General features: G+C 42.7%; 2 protein-coding genes across 2 annotated transcripts in view; one reads left to right on the forward strand and one right to left on the reverse strand.

The window, feature by feature from the left end:
• Positions 1-15,130, forward strand: part of LOC118780253 (STE20-like serine/threonine-protein kinase) — a 29,065-nt gene extending 13,935 nt beyond the window's left edge. Inside the window, exons 4-18 of the mRNA XM_036532665.1 lie at positions 151-300; positions 1,163-1,235; positions 1,449-1,643; positions 2,512-2,593; positions 3,839-3,970; positions 4,150-5,187; positions 5,291-5,421; positions 5,740-5,863; positions 6,542-6,721; positions 10,725-10,854; positions 11,456-11,580; positions 11,735-11,926; positions 12,324-12,449; positions 12,986-13,099; positions 13,396-15,130. Coding sequence (XP_036388558.1) covers positions 151-300; positions 1,163-1,235; positions 1,449-1,643; positions 2,512-2,593; positions 3,839-3,970; positions 4,150-5,187; positions 5,291-5,421; positions 5,740-5,863; positions 6,542-6,721; positions 10,725-10,854; positions 11,456-11,580; positions 11,735-11,926; positions 12,324-12,449; positions 12,986-13,099; positions 13,396-13,542 — 2,939 coding nt within the window. The 3' untranslated portion in view covers positions 13,543-15,130. The remainder of the gene's footprint in view (positions 1-150; positions 301-1,162; positions 1,236-1,448; positions 1,644-2,511; positions 2,594-3,838; positions 3,971-4,149; positions 5,188-5,290; positions 5,422-5,739; positions 5,864-6,541; positions 6,722-10,724; positions 10,855-11,455; positions 11,581-11,734; positions 11,927-12,323; positions 12,450-12,985; positions 13,100-13,395) is intronic.
• A 1,516-nt stretch (positions 15,131-16,646) lies between these two features.
• col17a1a (collagen, type XVII, alpha 1a) overlaps positions 16,647-17,329 on the reverse strand; it is a 35,964-nt gene continuing 35,281 nt past the window's right edge. The window contains exon 57 of the mRNA XM_036551076.1: positions 16,647-17,195. Within this exon, the coding sequence (XP_036406969.1) occupies positions 17,146-17,195 (50 nt within the window). The 3' untranslated portion in view covers positions 16,647-17,145. The remainder of the gene's footprint in view (positions 17,196-17,329) is intronic.

Genomic DNA, 17,329 nt, shown 5'->3' on the forward strand with positions numbered 1-17,329 from the left:
ATTTCTGATACTCACTCAAAAGCAGTTTTTATTACTCCCTAAACAGAATCACACCACACATCACCATTGCACATTCTCTACATGTGTTAGCAATGGATGGTTCCTTCCTCTATATGAAGGAATCTGAAATGTGTCTTCGTCTGGTTCCAGAGCTGGAGAGGCCCCTGACAGAGCCTCAGATCCGAGTGGTGTGTAGACAGACTCTGGAGGCCCTGCTATACCTCCACGAGAACAAGGTCATCCACAGGGATCTGAAGGCCGGAAACATCCTCCTCACACTGGAAGGAGATGTAAAACTGGGTAAGAACGCCCCATCTGACCTCCCTTGAGAGCACCTGTGCCAGTAAGCGTTAGAAATGATGGACACATCACTACACGCTCGCATTTACCATTGTGCGGTTTTGTGAGGATGCAGTAAGCCCACGCAGAGAAAATGCTTTGCCTTAATCACAGGTGTGTGACGCTGAATCACAGATGTGTGTAACAGCCGTGGTGTTGTAATACACAGGCGGCAAATGATGTAACAACAATCTCTTAGTTTTGCCATTTCTATGTCAGTGGCAGCAACCATGTGAGGGATTTACTGGATTCATAATATTTGCATGACATCATCAACTGGATGCTAATACTACTTCAAGAACTGAACTAATATATGACCTGCATATGGCTGCATGTTTTAAGTACTTGCTTTCCATTTGTGTGCTTAATGGAGATTAAAAACAATCCAGCCCTCTGATGTTGCTGACATAACCATGTGAGGAGTGATTGGGGTAGCAAAGCTTTAACAATTTAATATTTTACATCCATAAAACACAGCAGAAGCTCCAGTCATTCTGTTCTGATCTGCATCAGAACAAAAAGCGGTGTGCGATGAAGGGTTTTTCAAAGCATGTGTGCAGGTGTAAGAATTTTGCATTGTAATTAGGTGGCCTGGCATGTCATAGCCCAGCGTTGCCTCTTTGAGTAACAATAATCCACACAAGAAGGAAATGGGAACATTAATTTTGTCGATTAGATTGAGCACAGGCTGATAGAGGGACAGCTTAGCAGATAAATGACAATGCCAGCTATTGCAGCTGTGGCATTGTCTGAAAGCCTGCCATGGTTGTGCCCCACCCTTCAGCCGAACTCGGCTCTAATCCATGTCACTGGTGCCTTTCAGCTGACTTTGGCGTTTCGGCTAAAAATACAAAAACCCTGCAGAGAAGAGATTCATTTATCGGAACTCCGTACTGGTGAGTCGTGTGTCTGTGTGCATGTATGTGTGTGCATGTGCTTGTGTTCTTTTGTGTGCATTTTACATCAGAAGAATGGATCAAGAGAAAAAATATGCGCCATTGTCGGTGATGACACATAGAAGTTTTGTTTCTCGGGAATACAGGACATGCGGGGTGGGAATGCGGAGGCGTGTTGCTTGCGGCTGAGCCAACAATCTGGTTCCTTTGCAGGATGGCTCCTGAAGTGGTGATGTGCGAGACCTCTAAGGACCGGCCCTACGACTACAAAGCTGATATCTGGTCCCTCGGCGTCACTTTAATTGAGCTGGCACAGATAGAGCCTCCGAACCATGAGATGAATCCAATGAGAGTCTTGCTGAAAATAGCCAAGGCAGATCCTCCCACACTGATGCAGCCGTCACGATGGTGAGCCTGTCAGTGAACGTGGTCGGTGACTGGATGCTGTTTTTTTTTTTTTCGTTCTGTTCTGTTCTCCAAATAACCTTTAAAGAGGTACTCCACTAGATCAAAAAACCTCATCTGATATGATGTTTTCTACCTGTGTAAGAATAGCTATCCTCTGTCTGAGTAATCTCATAACCTTGGTAGACCTGAGAGAGCTAAATGGCGCTGGTGTCCCTGAATGAATCACATCCGTGTATGTAAGCTGCAGTTTTCCTAGTGCTTGCCAGTTTACCTAAACAGGGTATCTGCCTGACAGTAAGACTCTCAAGCTTTGTATCTAGATGTTACATAAACAGTGCCCGTTTCCACCTTGAAATGTTGCACGTCTCTGTTCTGAGTAGATAAGTTAACATTTTGGCTGCATAGGCAAATAGCTGGAGAATGTGTACAGACAGATACAGAATTCGAGCAAAGCCTGCTGGGATGTTTACAGATCAGAGCTGTAGCGGAATCCAGCGGCTTCCTCTGCCGTGACACAGGGAGCAAAGGAGCTCCTGCAGGTGCTGATACGATGATAGCATAAGTCTGTCATGCTGACAGCGCTGACATCCTGTGAAATAGAAATTATCTTTTCACAGCTGAAACAAGACAAAAAGTCATGTTTCTACGCCTCAGAAGTGCCCCGTTTTGCATCTTCGAGCACATGCAAACCCAAAAAATATCTACAAATGGCCAAAAGATCTCAGTGGTGTATCTTGAGAACAATCTTGAGAAGTGGTGTGTGTTGGTTTGAATTCTGAACTTTAAAATGTATTGCTGTATCAGATTGCTTGTGCTGTCAATAAACTGTGCTAATGTCAGTTAGAACTGAATGGATTCTCAATGGCAGGTCACCAGAGTTCAGCGATTTCCTAAGGAAAGCCCTGGATAAGAACGTGGATAACAGATGGAGCACCGCACAACTACTACAGGTGAGGTGTAGCCCTGTGTTCTTAGCCCATCTGGTGACCACCTGCTGACAGCACGTAGCGCGACAGCTGTCCATGCGGCGTGCCAGTGAACGCTTTGTGCTTGCTTGCACTTAATGCACCTGCGTCAGAGGAAGCTCTTTTTGTCTGAGGGCTTAACGAGCTCCGGTGACCCAGACATCCTCGACCACAGACAGAGTGCAGACGCTTACGAGAACTGTCGCGCCCGGCGTTCAACAGCACAAAATCGGCATTGTTTTCCTGGCTGGGCGTAATGGGCTTGAAAATACAAAGCCGGAGTTTACCTCCCATGAAGGTCTTGATATCTAAGAAACTTCACCTTCTTGGGCCAGCCATAGGTTGTGCGCTGCAAGTTACGGGGCACAAAAAGGTAAGTTTGACTTATTAGTCATTAGTCAGTTAAATGTGCAGATAAGCACAGATACCACCTTTACCAGGCATAGAGTAGCAACATTTATACAAGCATTAGTGACTTTTTGGTAAAATATCAAAAACCGGGGATTATGTTTTTGTAACAACTCTGAAATATAGTTGTAATAAAAAATGTAATAAAATCCTGGAAAAAAGTATACATTCAGCGTCCGTACCATTCAAATCGCATATCATTTGTTTTTTTTTTTATTTCATTTTATTTATTTCTTCACGTATTATAAAGGTGGGATGGTGTGTATTGATTCATCTTTCAGGTTGGCTTGCTTGTGGTATGGTCCGTTTTTCTTCCATTTTTTTCTTGACTTTGAATGCAGTTGAATTTCGTGTTGTACCGTGTCCTCACGTACGCGGCAGCTGTGTGTTGGCTGTGTTGGTGTTTATAAAGTGAAGATGTCCAAGTACAGACCTGCTCTTGGCAGTCAGTTACGAGGTGCTCAGAGGACATGGAAACAAAGCATTAATGAGTCTTTTAAGATATGACGTTAATGGTTTGACTTGCTCTCGTTTATAGTTTGATCATACATTTCAAAATGTGTTCTGCATAGAAACAATGCTTATTAATAGGGCAATAAGGAATGCGGGTTATGAATGAAACCACAGTTAACCCTAAGAGGTTTATTATTGCCAAGTATGAAATACAACCGATACTGCGGGAAAATCTCAGAAGGTTCCCTCCGAGTGGATGCAGGAGGGTCTTCTCAAGTATTTCTTTAAATCCTCTTAAACACATCTGTCTTTAAAGTAGTTTTTCATGTTTAAATAACCAAAATGTTCGCTGTGTCCGTCTGTGTGCAGCATCCCTTTATCAGCAGTGTCACTGATAACAGACCTCTGCGAGAGCTGATTGCAGAGGCGAAAGCAGAAGTCACTGAGGAGATAGAAGAAGCTAAAGAGGAGGAGGAAGAAGAAGAACCAGAGCCACAGCTGGTGAGTATTATACAGTATAGTTTTGCAGAGTTCACTAAGTTACAGGCCTGAGGATAGGGGCCTGTACATTATTTTTTTTATGCTTAAAGGTATTTTACGCTTAAAGCTATCCCATTTTATGGTAAAACGCTATCTTGGAAATTTGTTTTGAACTTGCACTGTTTTTCTTGTTAATGCAGCAGGTGCCTGGACACAAGAGGGCTTCATCAGATGCTAGTTTCGCAAGCTCCGAAGATGAAAAACTCTCACAGTCTACCTCCATCCTGGAGTCTGTATCGGAGAAGATTGAGCCTGAAAGTGCAGAAGACAGGACCAGCGACAAGCTGTCTGACGAGGATGTCAACGCCGGCGAGGCCGACAAAATGGAGGAGAATAAAATTAATGAGAGTAACATCGCGGACACCAGCAATGAAGACGCAGCCAACAGGGAGGAGCCTCTGGCTGGACCAGAGGAAGCACCAGGCATAGACGCTGAAGTAAAGGAAACTCCAGAAATTGTGAGCGCTCCAAAGGAAGAAGGTACAAGTGTAGAAGAGGATAAGGAAGAGAAAACTCCAGAAATCCAGGTGGAGGCTGAAACAGAGGATGCTGAGCCAAGGTTGGAAGACAGCACACCTAGAGATGCAGAGGAGCCCAGTGAGGTTCAGGTATCTGCAGAGACGCCAGAAAAGGCTGCTGTAAGTCCACCTGAAGAAGATGATTCTAAGGCCACAGAGGCCGAGGAGGAGACTGAGAAGGAGCAGGCGGAGACAGAAGGGGTGACGTTGATGGAAGCTGAGGAGAAGGAAGTGGACACAGCCCGGAGCGATGAAGAGGCCAGGGCTGAATATCCCGCCCAAGAGGCTTGTGAAGACAAAGCGGAATCCGCACAAGATGTGGCGCCGGCTTCCAGCGAGGAGTCAGAGCCAGCCAAGCCGAATGTGGCTGAGCCTGAGGTAGAGCCAGCACCTCCAGCCACCGAAAGCAAGGAGGAGGAGAAAGAGAAGGAGCCTGAGAGAGAGAAGGAGAAGGCTGTGACTCCTACTGCCTCTCCTGAGAAGGAGGCAGAGATGGAGAAGGTGAAGCCAGAGAGGCCATACGCCAAGAAAGGAAAGGAGACTGAGAGGGATTCAGACTCTGGGAGAAGTTCTACACCTGACACCAACAGCATCGACCTGAATCTATCTATCTCCAGCTTCCTCACAAAAACCAAGGAGCCTGGATCAGTCTCTGTGCAGGTAAGGCATTTTTAACTGTTCATCCATTGAAATGCATACAACGAGGAACATCAAATGAAACAAAGACCTAGTTAATTACTGTCCGATGCCCCCCCCCCTTCAGGACGTCAAAAGACAGAAGAAGACCCTGAAGAAGACCCGTAAATTCATGGTGGATGGTGTAGAAGTCAGTGTCACCACGTCAAAGATAGTCACAGATAATGACACCAAAAGTGAAGAAAGGAGATTCTTGAGGTAAAACTGTTTATTTATTTTTGTTATATTTAAAATCTTACATGGAGTGGCAGTCACTTACACAATACATAGAACTTACAGGTACATTTCTCGCAATCTCATTTGTTCAGAATTTTTCTAATTTCCTCAGTTGTCCTATTTCCTCTCAGGATGAATATGTATTTAACATATTTAGCATGCATACATCCTGTATAGGCTCCACTTGGGTTTATGTCCCTTTGATTAAATATACCCCCCCCCCCTCCCAAGATGTTACTGTGAAGAGGTCCTTTGGGAGGGTAGCCACGCGTGTATTAACTGCTTTCGTGGGCCCGGCAGGCGTCAGGAGCTGCGGGAGCTGCGACTGCTTCAGAAGGAGGAACAGCGGGCCCAGCAGCAGCTCAGCAGCAAGCTCCTGCAGCAGCGGGAGCAGATATTCCGCCGCTTCGAGCAGGAGACGACGGTGAGTCACGGTGGCGGTCAGAGCCGCCCGAGCTGCAGCTCCCGTAAGCCACCTGTTACATCACACACCGATGACTGATTTCTCGCTTAGGTAACCCCCCCCCCCCACTGCTCATTTCCTGGTTGTCACATTTAGGAGAGGCTTATTTCCCAAACTTATTTGCTGTGCTGCTAGGCGATTATGTGGCCCAGCAGTTGGTGATTATTTTTCCTGTTCCTTTTCACTGTTGGAACTGTGTGTGAAATGTGTCTGCACATTGTCCTTGTTAAACAATAGTGCTTCTAACCATTGTTGTTTAATTTCTATTATTCTTTCATATTCATCATACTCCAGTATCCACTCACATAACACCAGCTTCTTTTTGATGCAGAATTTTTCCACAGTCTGTCATACAGACTTAGATATAATGAATTCCAACAGTTGATTGAAATAGAATTTGTGCTTACCAGTGACATTCAATTTAAGGAAACTAACAGCCATCACTTAAACAAAATTATAACAATGTATTTACTATTGGCCCAGGAACATCACCTTACTTTGCCTATAATTTTAGATGAAAGTGAGCGGAGCGGCCCGCATGGCGTTCAGACCCCTCACCCTCAAGGCAAAAGGATTTCAGGAAGTACCTCTTTTTTTTCCGGCATCTGTACTGAATCGTGTCCCTGGTCCCCTCCACAGGGCAAGAAGCGGCAGTACGACCAGGAGGTGGAGAACCTGGAGAGGCAGCAGAAGCAGGCCATTGAGCGGCTGGAGCAGGACCACACCACCCGCCTGCGGGAGGAGGCCAAGCGCATCAAGGCCGAGCAGGACAAGGAGCTGTCCAAGTTCCAGAACATGCTGAAGAACCGCAGGAAGGAGGTGGGGACCGGCACTGCTGAGGCATTAGTGTTTTGGTGCTACTGGTCTGACTGTCTGCTTTTACTCCCATCCGCAAGAGATTGTTGTCACTGCCCTCAGACCGTGAGCTGTGTTTTAGGGGTCATATTAATGGTGGCTCTTGTTCTTGTAGGTTTAAACGTTGATCTGTACAGTAGGTAGATTTTGTGCTTACTGCATGTCTTTTTTTCCTAGCATTTTTTTCTCTGGCAGTTTCATTTTTGATGCCGCATATGTAAAAGCAATGTATATTTATCTTTGAAGCCATCTCAATTGATGTCTGCCTGAAGATTTAAGTACTTCTGAGTTTTTTTGTTTTTTTTTAATCACATTGATATCTTCAACTAAACCTTCTCTAAAGATGTATTTCCTTCTCATCATTGCCTTGGGCATATTCCTGAATGTTCCACTTCGTAGTATGGTAATGTGGCTGAACATCCATTGCTTTGTCCCTTGTGGGGACAGTGTGCTTAGATACTCCTGTGTGTGTGTGTGTGTGTGTGTGTGTGTGTGTGTGTGTGTGTGTGTGTGTGTGTGTGTGTCTTCTCACTCCTCAGGCAAGTTTGATTTATGCGGATCAGGTTACTATTTACACATATGTATGCACTAATTCATATTCACCGTCCCCTATGTTTTACAATGCATAAGCACATGGCAACCATGCGTAGTGTTGCTTTAGGACTGGATCATAAAGGAGGATCGATTACAAAACGAAGTAAGCTTTGGATTCAGATAATGTACTGCTGTCACTCTTGGTCATTGCAGACATGACTCCACTCCAAACCTTATACATGTAACATTTCCCAGTAAGAAAACGATGGGGGTATGTGCGTTCTGTTGAAGCTTGCCCTGTTTGTGTACTCTATGTGAATGGCTCTTACATGTGAAAATGGCTAGACTTGCTGTCCTTTTTTGTCACAGTTGAAAATAATAACACTTGGACACACATCGCACACATGATATTGGTCTCTTGTAAAAAGTGACTTTTGTATCTACTCAGACTGAATTCTTTTTGGAACCTGAATATGTGTGTTTACATACAAATAGTGATGTATACTGGAAGCTGCTATGGTTGAGCTGGTGTCTTAGGATTTAGTTGACACGTTAGTTGTCAGTCTATACTTAGAGCATGTGTAACAATGTTCACATGCCACAAGAATATTTTTTTTGTTTTTAGGCTCTTAAAACTATCTTGTAATTGAACGTATTTCTATGTGTGTTAAAATGTGAAAACAGAAATGCTTGTGGTGGGTCAGGCATTGATCAGGTAACTCCACCATGGTGGCTTACAGGTCTTTTCCAGATAACTAGTGTTCTGTCTTCTACTCTTCGCAGAAGAGGCCTGCAATTCATTTTAGAAGATTTTACTTAAAGTAGTAAACTACTACTGAGTAGTAAAATGCTGGGTCCACTCTTAGTTATTGTTGGTCATGATAGCGTACAGTGTGTTATCTTAATTATGCTTCAGCTTTCTCGGTCTTATAGAGTAGTAAGCGGACATTACAAACTACAGAAAGCGAATATCTACATGGGTGCCAGTGGCAATTTTAAAGACTCATTACTAATGTCTGATCTATTATCATACTACTCAGCAGACTTGCCAATCAGCTCTTTCATTGTTTTTCATTCTTTCATTCGCTTCTAACATCCCACACATCTGCTTCCCCTCCCCTGGCTTGGCTGATGTAACAGCAATGAAGCACTCTGTTCTCCATCCGCATGCTAACAATATAGGTGAAACGAGGAGCGGGACTTTCACCCAAACACATGCGAAACGCTCTCATGAAACGCATAAAAGAGGACCTATCACAAACTTCGCATGAAGAGGTAACTCACGCCCCATCACAAACCCAGCCACTGAAGTAGCATTGTTTTCAGTCTCGACAGCCTGTCTTGCCTCGTCACTCTAACATTTCCCAGCCTTTGGTATTATTTATTGACTTTCTCTCCCTGTTTTTGTCCTTTTGTTGTGGTGTCCCTTTTTTCTTCTTCAAGTAAACAAATTCTGGCGTGCGTGTGGGATTCGCCTTGTAATGTTCCAAAATTAGGTACCGTCTCTCCTACATCTGTGTGCAATGGAGAAAGGCCTAAGCACTGCAAAGACGTTTGTCTAATTGAGTGAGAAAGCAGAACAGCCCTCAGCACGCCAGCCTGACAGGACTTCTAGCCTGTACCTGTTACCTGCCCTGTGCCTTCCTCTCCTGTCTCCATTTTCATCTCCAGCCTGAGTGATCTACCTACAGCTGCCTGACAGTGTGGAGATTTTGTTTTTTCCCCAAGACCGTCGCTGTTGCTTGTCGTTGATTTGGGAGGTGCACTCTGTTCTGATCCGCAGGGCGTGGCCCAGGTTATGATACAGTCTTTTCAGTTGTCCTCATGTACGCTCTTCAACGCTCAGATGCAGGATGTAAGTCTTCCCTTGTACTGAAAAAGCTGTCTCCTCCTGCTCACATGTGCTGCTGTGGCCCCCTGTTGCTGCTGCGCCTGTTTCCCCAGGGGCGGTAAACGCAATGCTGTCTCCTTTGGTATCTTTTGTAAGACCTCGCAAAGGTTCTTCAGCATACTTTTACAAGCACGTTTCGGTAGTTTTTAACCAAAAAATAGCGGCATCTGCGAAAGCCATAAAATTCGCCATAACAAATTCAGCATGAAATGTATCATTTTCGTGATCAGCAATATTAGCACCTCAAACACATAACCCTGTTGTTCTGTTTGTGCGCACAGTAACACAAAAGCCCCTGTTTTGTCGAGGGGATGGGATTTAGAGCTTATGACTGGAATGAAGGCCTGTATAGTTTCAATGCCAGTTTTCTGGTCTAGTTCACCAGCTCAAACACTGCTTAACCTCTGGTCCCCTCAGCTGGAAGCCTGTGACACACTGCTCACCAGATTAAAAGGCCGGTAGGCACAAAACCTCAGGCCCCCCTTCACGGTATGTCAGTTGCACAGCTGACGACCAGATCAGCAACAGAGTTTTGGTTAAACATTGCCGAACAAATGTAAAATGAAGTTTGCACATGTGAGCAAGGCTGTGTTGTGTTTTTTGGATTGCCGTGGCTGTGAGCGCAGTGGTTATTATATCTGAATCTTTCCTCCAGCATATTCTGCGTGCATTTCATGAGTGACGGTGTTCATTGTCCAGTTGAGTCAGTATTTGGTCCGAAAAGAGCTGTGTGTCAGCACTGTGGATAGTAATCCTGCGGGGAGTGCGTCTGTGAGCGTTCATGGAGAGAAAGTGATCACGTGTCACTCTGGTTAAAAGCACAGTTTGACATTGCTGTTGATGTGGCGGACATTGATTTCCTTTTAGATTACTTGCAACAAAGTTAACGGTAGTAACTGATCTGATGATGCTTAGAAGTGAAACCTGATTTAGTCACATTGGAAAAGAGTAGGCCTGCAGGTTTTGAACCTTTCCTCAAGGTAAAAAATTGAAAATGTAGAAGGAAATTACAGTACCAGTCAAAGCTTTGGACATACCTACTCGTAGAAGGGTGTTTCTTTGTTTTTACTCAGAATTATGAAATAATACAAACGGAATTATGCAATGACTAAACAAGTGTCAGTTTTGATTTGTTTATCTTATATTTTAGATTCCTCAAAGTAGCTAAAAATTTTTTTAAAAAAGTGTCCAAAAAGTGTGACTGGTCCTGTATGTTTTGAAAGTAATTACTAAAAGTAATTTTTAATTCATTCTCTGAAAAGGAAGACTGTCCATTGTGCATGTAGTGATTCAGAGTCCCTGAATATATTGTGTATTTTGGTCGACAGTGTCAAGCTTTTCACAGTCCCTGCTCATCCATCAAATGTTTGGTGATTCACTTGAATTGTGGATATCTCTCTGACCTGTGACTCGCTTTTGTGTGGAAGTGTTTGGCTTGGTTTCATTGAGTGCTTGGTGTTTTTTTGGGGGAAAAAAAAGCCTGAAGCATTGTGGGAAAAGAGGCTAACGTCTCCCCTCTTCTCTCGCTCCTTCTCTCTCCAGGAGCAGGAGTTCCTGCAGAAACAGCAGCAGGAGCTGGACAGCGCTCTGAAGAAGATCATCCAGCAGCACAAGCAGGAGCTGGTGACCATCGAGAGGGACTGCCTCAACCACAAACAGCAGCTTCTGAGAGGTCAGCGAGCGACACCCCCCCCCCCCCCTCCCCTAATGCCCATCATGGGGCTCCCGCTGCACCCAGCAGAAAGGAAGGCATTAGCATGGGATCATCCCGTGACTAATGCGCAGTTATGTACCCAATTAGCCCGCAGCTGCTTTCCAAACTCGCTAGCAGAGCCTTTCAGATTTGAAAAACAGCGTGCACCATCGATAACATTTGTCATTGTGGCATTTCACAAGCTTTAAAAATCCTCAGTAAGCCGGTCACTCCAGTTACATATCACTTAGGTAAAACTGGCCATACAAAATTCTATACAAGCTGTAGAAGACATATCATTTTACATCTGATCAATTGATGCCTTATGAACTAAAAAATAGGTTTTGCAGAGATGACTAGTACTGTATATCAAGCTGACAGTGGTTGCTACACCATGCTGTGTAAGAGATCATCAGCGCCTAAACTAAAAAATCAGCGCCTAAAGTAAAATTATTTACAGGGCTTTCATAATTCAAAAGGCACTGTACTAGTGAAGAACAATGCATGTGACCATGTTTCCTCCTAATGTTAAGCTGGGAAGTATGTCAGATTAGTGAATGTTTTTCTTTATTCCCTACAGCCCGGGAAGCAGCCATGTGGGAGCTGGAAGAGCGCCACCTGCAGGAGAAACACCAGCTCCTCAAGCAGCAGCTCAAAGACCAGTACTTCATGCAGAGACACCAGCTGCTCAAGAGGCATGAGAAGGTGAGGTTACGCAGCAGAGCTGACCGCTTGGTCCCGCTCGGCCGGAAATCTGTGCGACTCACTCTCTTTGAAATGGGTCCCAGTCCAGGCCCGGCTTGTTTCTGAAAATAAGTGGAAGGTGTGTGTGTGTGTGTGTGTGTGTGTGCTTCCACAGGAAATGGAGCAGATGCAAAGGTATAACCAGAGGCTGATTGAGGAGATGAAGAATAAACAGGCTCAGGAGAGAGCCAGACTGCCCAAGATCCAGCGCAGCGATGCCAAGACACGGATGGCAATGTTTAAGAAAAGCTTGCGCATCACGTCGGCCGGAGACACACCCGAGCAGGAAAGGGAGAAGATAAAGCAGGTGATGAACTATAACTACCGCAGTAACTTAGTCATGGCAGGCTGTATCAGCACCAGCTATGTTAGTAAGCCAGATTAAAGGTTTACAGAGTGTATCCTCAATGTGGATGTATTACATTTACATTTATTCATTTACATTTATTCATTTGGCAGACGCTTTTATCCAAAGCGACTTACATAGGTTACAGTTGTTTTACAATGTTATCCATTTGTACAGCTGGATATTTACTGAGGCAACTGTGGGTTAAGTACCTTGCCCAAGGGTACAGCAGCAGTGTCCCAGCGGGGATTGAACCAGCAACCTTTCGGTTACGAGTCCTGCTCCTTAACCACTATGCTACACTGTGCCATGTATGTGTGTTTGTGCGTGCCTTTCTGCATGCGCATGTGGGGTGCAGTTCGCTATCCAAGAGGAGAAGAGGCAGAAGAGCGAGAGGCTTCATCAGCATCAAAAACATGAGAACCAGATGAGGGACCTGCAGCTGCAGTGTGACGCCAACATCCGGGAACTCCAGCAGCTCCAGGTACAAGAAAACACATGCGCGCACACGCACCCACACACACACACACACACACCTGCACGCACGCATGCGCGCACATACATATGTGCCCATACACATGCACGCACATACACACTCAAAGGCATGCACCCATGCTATATTTAAATCTTTAAGACAAAACTGAGAGCGTAGTTTTGGTTTACAGGCAGGTCAGACTTTCTTGCTGTACGTGGCTCTAACACAGCTCCTGTAACATGTCTATAACACAACTCCTGTGCCACGTGTCTCTTACATCCTACCTCCTATGATATATGACTCTTATACAGCTCTCATGATATATGGCTCTAACACAAATCCTGTGCCATATGTCTGTAACACAGTTCCTATGATGTAGGACTCTAACGCAGCTCTTATGATATATGGCTCAAACACAGCTCCTGTAATATACGGCTCTAACACAGCTCCTGTGCCATATTTCTGTAGCACAGCTCCCATGATATGTGACCGTTGTACAGTTCCTGTGATATACGGCTCTAGCACAGCTCCTGTTGCTTTTGTAGAATGAAAAATGCCACCTTCTGATTGAGCACGAGACTCAGAAGCTGAAGGAACTGGATGACGAACACGGTCAGGAGCTGAAGGACTGGAGAGAGAGACTGCGTCCCCGCAAGAAGGTAAGAGAACAAGCATACTGCACGATGGCGGTGTAATTTAATCCTGCCATAACTTTTCACGAAAAGAACAACACATGTAATCAGAGGCTAGGTGTATCAACACATTTAGTTTCTCTCAAAGGAGGGATGAGTGTGTAAAAGTGACTTAAAACATGTCATCGTCACGACATTATCAACATACTAAAAATGATCCGACATGATGATGAAGTACACTTGCTTCCTTCTGATGTTCTGGATACCTTGCATACTTTTCGCTGTTCATTGTAGATAACTTACCGTGTGGCTCATCTCTGCAGGCACTGGAGGAAGAATTTGCCCGAAAGCTGCAGGAACAGGATGTTTTTTTCAAGATGAGCGGGGAATCGGAATGCCTTAACCCCTCAGCCCAAAGCCGAGTCTCCAAATTCTACCCCATCCCCACCGTACACTCCACAGGGTTCTAAACCCTAGTGCTCAAGCACGCTGGAGGTTCCACACAGGCCACAGTGCCGGCGTTACACAGAACCACTCCCGCCTTTCGTCTACGCCACCGATGACAATCAGTGCAGCTTGCAGAACACCCGGTGTCCGTTAACACCCCTTCCAGCCCCCGGAACAGGACAAAATGGTCCACAGCTACAGACTGAACCGATCACAGAATGCTGTTGAAGAAGCCTCCGTTCTGTTTTCACTTGCTTTTTTTGGGGTTATTTTATTTTGTTTATTTTCTTTAGTTAAATAATCATCCACTGAACCAATCCAACTTAACTCGACAGCAAATGGTGAAACAGGTCATGAAGGATTCCGTCTTTTGTCACTTCAGAGTTAGTAGTAAGAAAAGCTTTCAAATACAGTCCGTTGGCACTAATCTTACCTGTTTATAGGTAAACTTTAAAAAATAGCTCAGGCGATTGACTTTAATAAATAGTTTGAGATATATTACATGCGAGTCATGTATTATTTTCTCCATAGAAAAACCCAGTGCCTACAGTAAATAATTTGATTTAACTGGTTGGCATTTTAATTCAAGCTTCCTCTGGAACCCAACAGCAGCTCAAATTACCCCTGATGAGGATATTTGCACATGAACAGCCTGGAATTTGTAAAATACAATGCAGTTATATATCCAGTATAACATATGAGGTGGTGCTTGAATGGAATGGTTATCTTTAATCACACAATGGAATGTACTTTTGGTAAGATATGAAGTGCACACTTTTAAGATGAATCTTCAAAGGCATGATATATATTTATATGTAATTAATGTTACCTTTTTGATGGATATGAAGGAGTGGTTGAAATGCTCATGAGATGGTGAAATGAGTGACAGTGAGTGCTGTTGTTTGCATGCGGTTGAATATGTATGGATTTTTGTCAGAACAATTACGCAAATCTGATACGTTTCAATTACTTATCTCTTGTGCTTGTACATATTACTGTGGGCAGTTCATTAACCCCCTAAATGATGGTCTTACCTTGTTTCTTTAGTGTAACTAAGAAACATGAGTTACTTTAAAATGATCAATTGAAGTACATCATTCCTGTCATATCATGAGTAACGAGTCGCATATGTGAATGGTTTTCAGTGAATTCTCAACACATGGCACTCACCCCAGTGAATTCAGGGAATGTAAAACTTTTGTGACCCCGATTTATACCTTTCATGAAAATGCATACTAATTGGCTATTAAATTTCTGAGTGCAGGAAAATGGTGACCTGGTAATACAATAATTCAGTTTTTATTTCTGGTGATAATTCTTTAGGCATTTAACACACTGTCCTGAACCTCATGCCCCTTTCAATAAGGCATTTCACGACCCAAAATACTAACTGAATCCTGGAGGGAGGGGAGAAGGGGTGTTGCATGCTTTTACCATTATTAGTTCTCAGTTTAAAAAAAATTACCATATTACTTTATTATCCATAGTTAATAGCCTTAACTTTTTTTCTAAAAAATGTATAGACAATGCCATTTCATGTCTAAATTTATATACAACATGGTATCCTTTCAACATTTAGTTTTTTTCTCCTTCCACTTCTTATAAATTATATCCACGTATCATACCCTAATTAGTCATTTGATTTCTATCACAAGTAACTACGTGACATGTCTGTCAGCTAATTCTCATATATTTTTTTTCACTGAGTTCATTTGAACGCTGCAACAAAATTTATTACAGATATGCATCATTTATAATATATCAATATGCTGAGCCAATCAAGCAGTTACAGGATAAATGTCCATTTTTTCCATCGTTAATCAGTTCTCTGCATAAACATGCAAAACAGAATTCCTCTACTGACAGGTCTTCTGTCACCCAGCTGAAGACATGCAAATTTCAATGCAAATTTTGTTGACTTTAATGAATTCATCATGGCAGCAACTATAAGTGCAAACCATGTTATTGATCAATACCGGTGTAAGCAAAATCATTCATAAACTTGTACCTGACGGAATATTGTTCCACATTACGTAATATGAAAAATTGTGGCTGCTGCATCTCTGTTGGTAAGGAAGTCCCATTTACAGTACTTTTTGTCCCATTGAAATGATTCTGGGATAAACACAAGGACTGAGGCATTGCGGGTTGTTAAAACCACCAGAGAAGTTTGCTGTTTCATATATGACAAATTTGTTGTTGCAAACTTATGTATTATGTTCATCATTCAGATGGTTTAATGCCAGTTTACAATCTTGCAAGGACATTTAATCTGAAATGAAGAACTTTTTGATGTAGATCATATGCATTTTATAGATTGGATAATGTTTCTGTTGATTTACATTATGCAGTAAATAAAACATTTACTGTAACTAAATTGTGCATATTTGTGTCTCCTTTAAACATGGCAATGACACCACCCACTTGGTAGTACAATGTATTATGTTTCAACTAATTTATTGTGAAGTAAAAACAAACCATGTAATACATTTGATTTACTCAAGAACCAAACAGCCATTTTTCTTAAATAACAGTATCTTAAGGTGAGATTTGGTTATATCTAATACCATGACTAGCTGAAACATCAGTCCTATATCTTAAACCTTCATCATTTATTTCCTGGACAACCTTCAGAAAGGACCAGTCATTGGAATATTCTACTATGAAAACAACAATAATACACAATATTGGAAGGGAAATATAGCATGCAAAACAAGTGCTTCCTACAGTGCTAAAGGAAAACCTGTGTCCTTACGGGGTAAGGGTTAGATTTAAGGACTTCAGCTGCAGCAAAATGAAAAAGTAACAGCTTTATTTGGTTTTGTAATAAAACATACACACATTCATCAGTTTTTTTTAAACCAGTAGTTTGAATGAGATGCAATATCCAGCTTAATTTGTGTGTGAGAATGGTATAATTACATTCTCAAGATTTATGCTTACACAACACTTAAAAAAATACATTTGTTGAAGTACAAAATAGTAAAAATATAAAAGTAGAACCAGCAAGTACATGACACCCTCTTCACACTACTAGTTGATTACATATTGTAAAAATTCCCTTTCTTAAGTATTTAAACAACATGCAAGAGTAAGAGGGATGCAGATGCTCGTCAGATAAGCCCTTAACACTACTCTGATGGAATGCTGCCAAAAATATCGTAAACACTCAACGCTCAATTAGTCGTAGTTAGTGTATGGGTTGCCATTTCTATTTCAGTTTATATTAAATGCTTACTTTTATTTTACAGATGATACATAAATGAATATGAATTGCTGCTTTTATTCCCGTGGACCGTACCTAGAGTTAACGTGAAATTTACACCCCAATGAATACAATTAAAGATTCAGTGCTACATGGACCATAACAAAAGGCCCTCAGATTGTAAATGTTACTTTTCCCCTGACCTGACCAAATAATTCAGAAAATCATGACTGTAAAGCAGAATAAACATCACAAATAATAAAATAAAATAATCTCTACAGCAAGCAAAGCAGTAAAGAACCCCTTAAACGGCAACTGATACCATTTCTTTCCCTGATATGCAGTGAAGAGCTAAAAGAGTTCATGGTCACTTGACGTAGCCCTGTAAACTACAGCAGCTTTGCAGGTTCATGCCTTCACCTTAAACACCGATGCTCCGCCTCCTCCGCCGACTCGAAAGCACTAAGTCTCCTGAAATGATCATTAAAAAAAGCCAATGAGCCCAATATTCCAAATATGTAAATTGTAAATTCTTTACATTCAAACAGCAAACTTCCTCTAACACATTCAAGTTTCATCAACATTCCATCAATCACATAAAGGAA

The sequence above is a fragment of the Megalops cyprinoides genome, chromosome 1, assembly GCF_013368585.1.
Source record: "Megalops cyprinoides isolate fMegCyp1 chromosome 1, fMegCyp1.pri, whole genome shotgun sequence".
In the NCBI taxonomy this organism is placed as follows: domain Eukaryota; kingdom Metazoa; phylum Chordata; class Actinopteri; order Elopiformes; family Megalopidae; genus Megalops; species Megalops cyprinoides.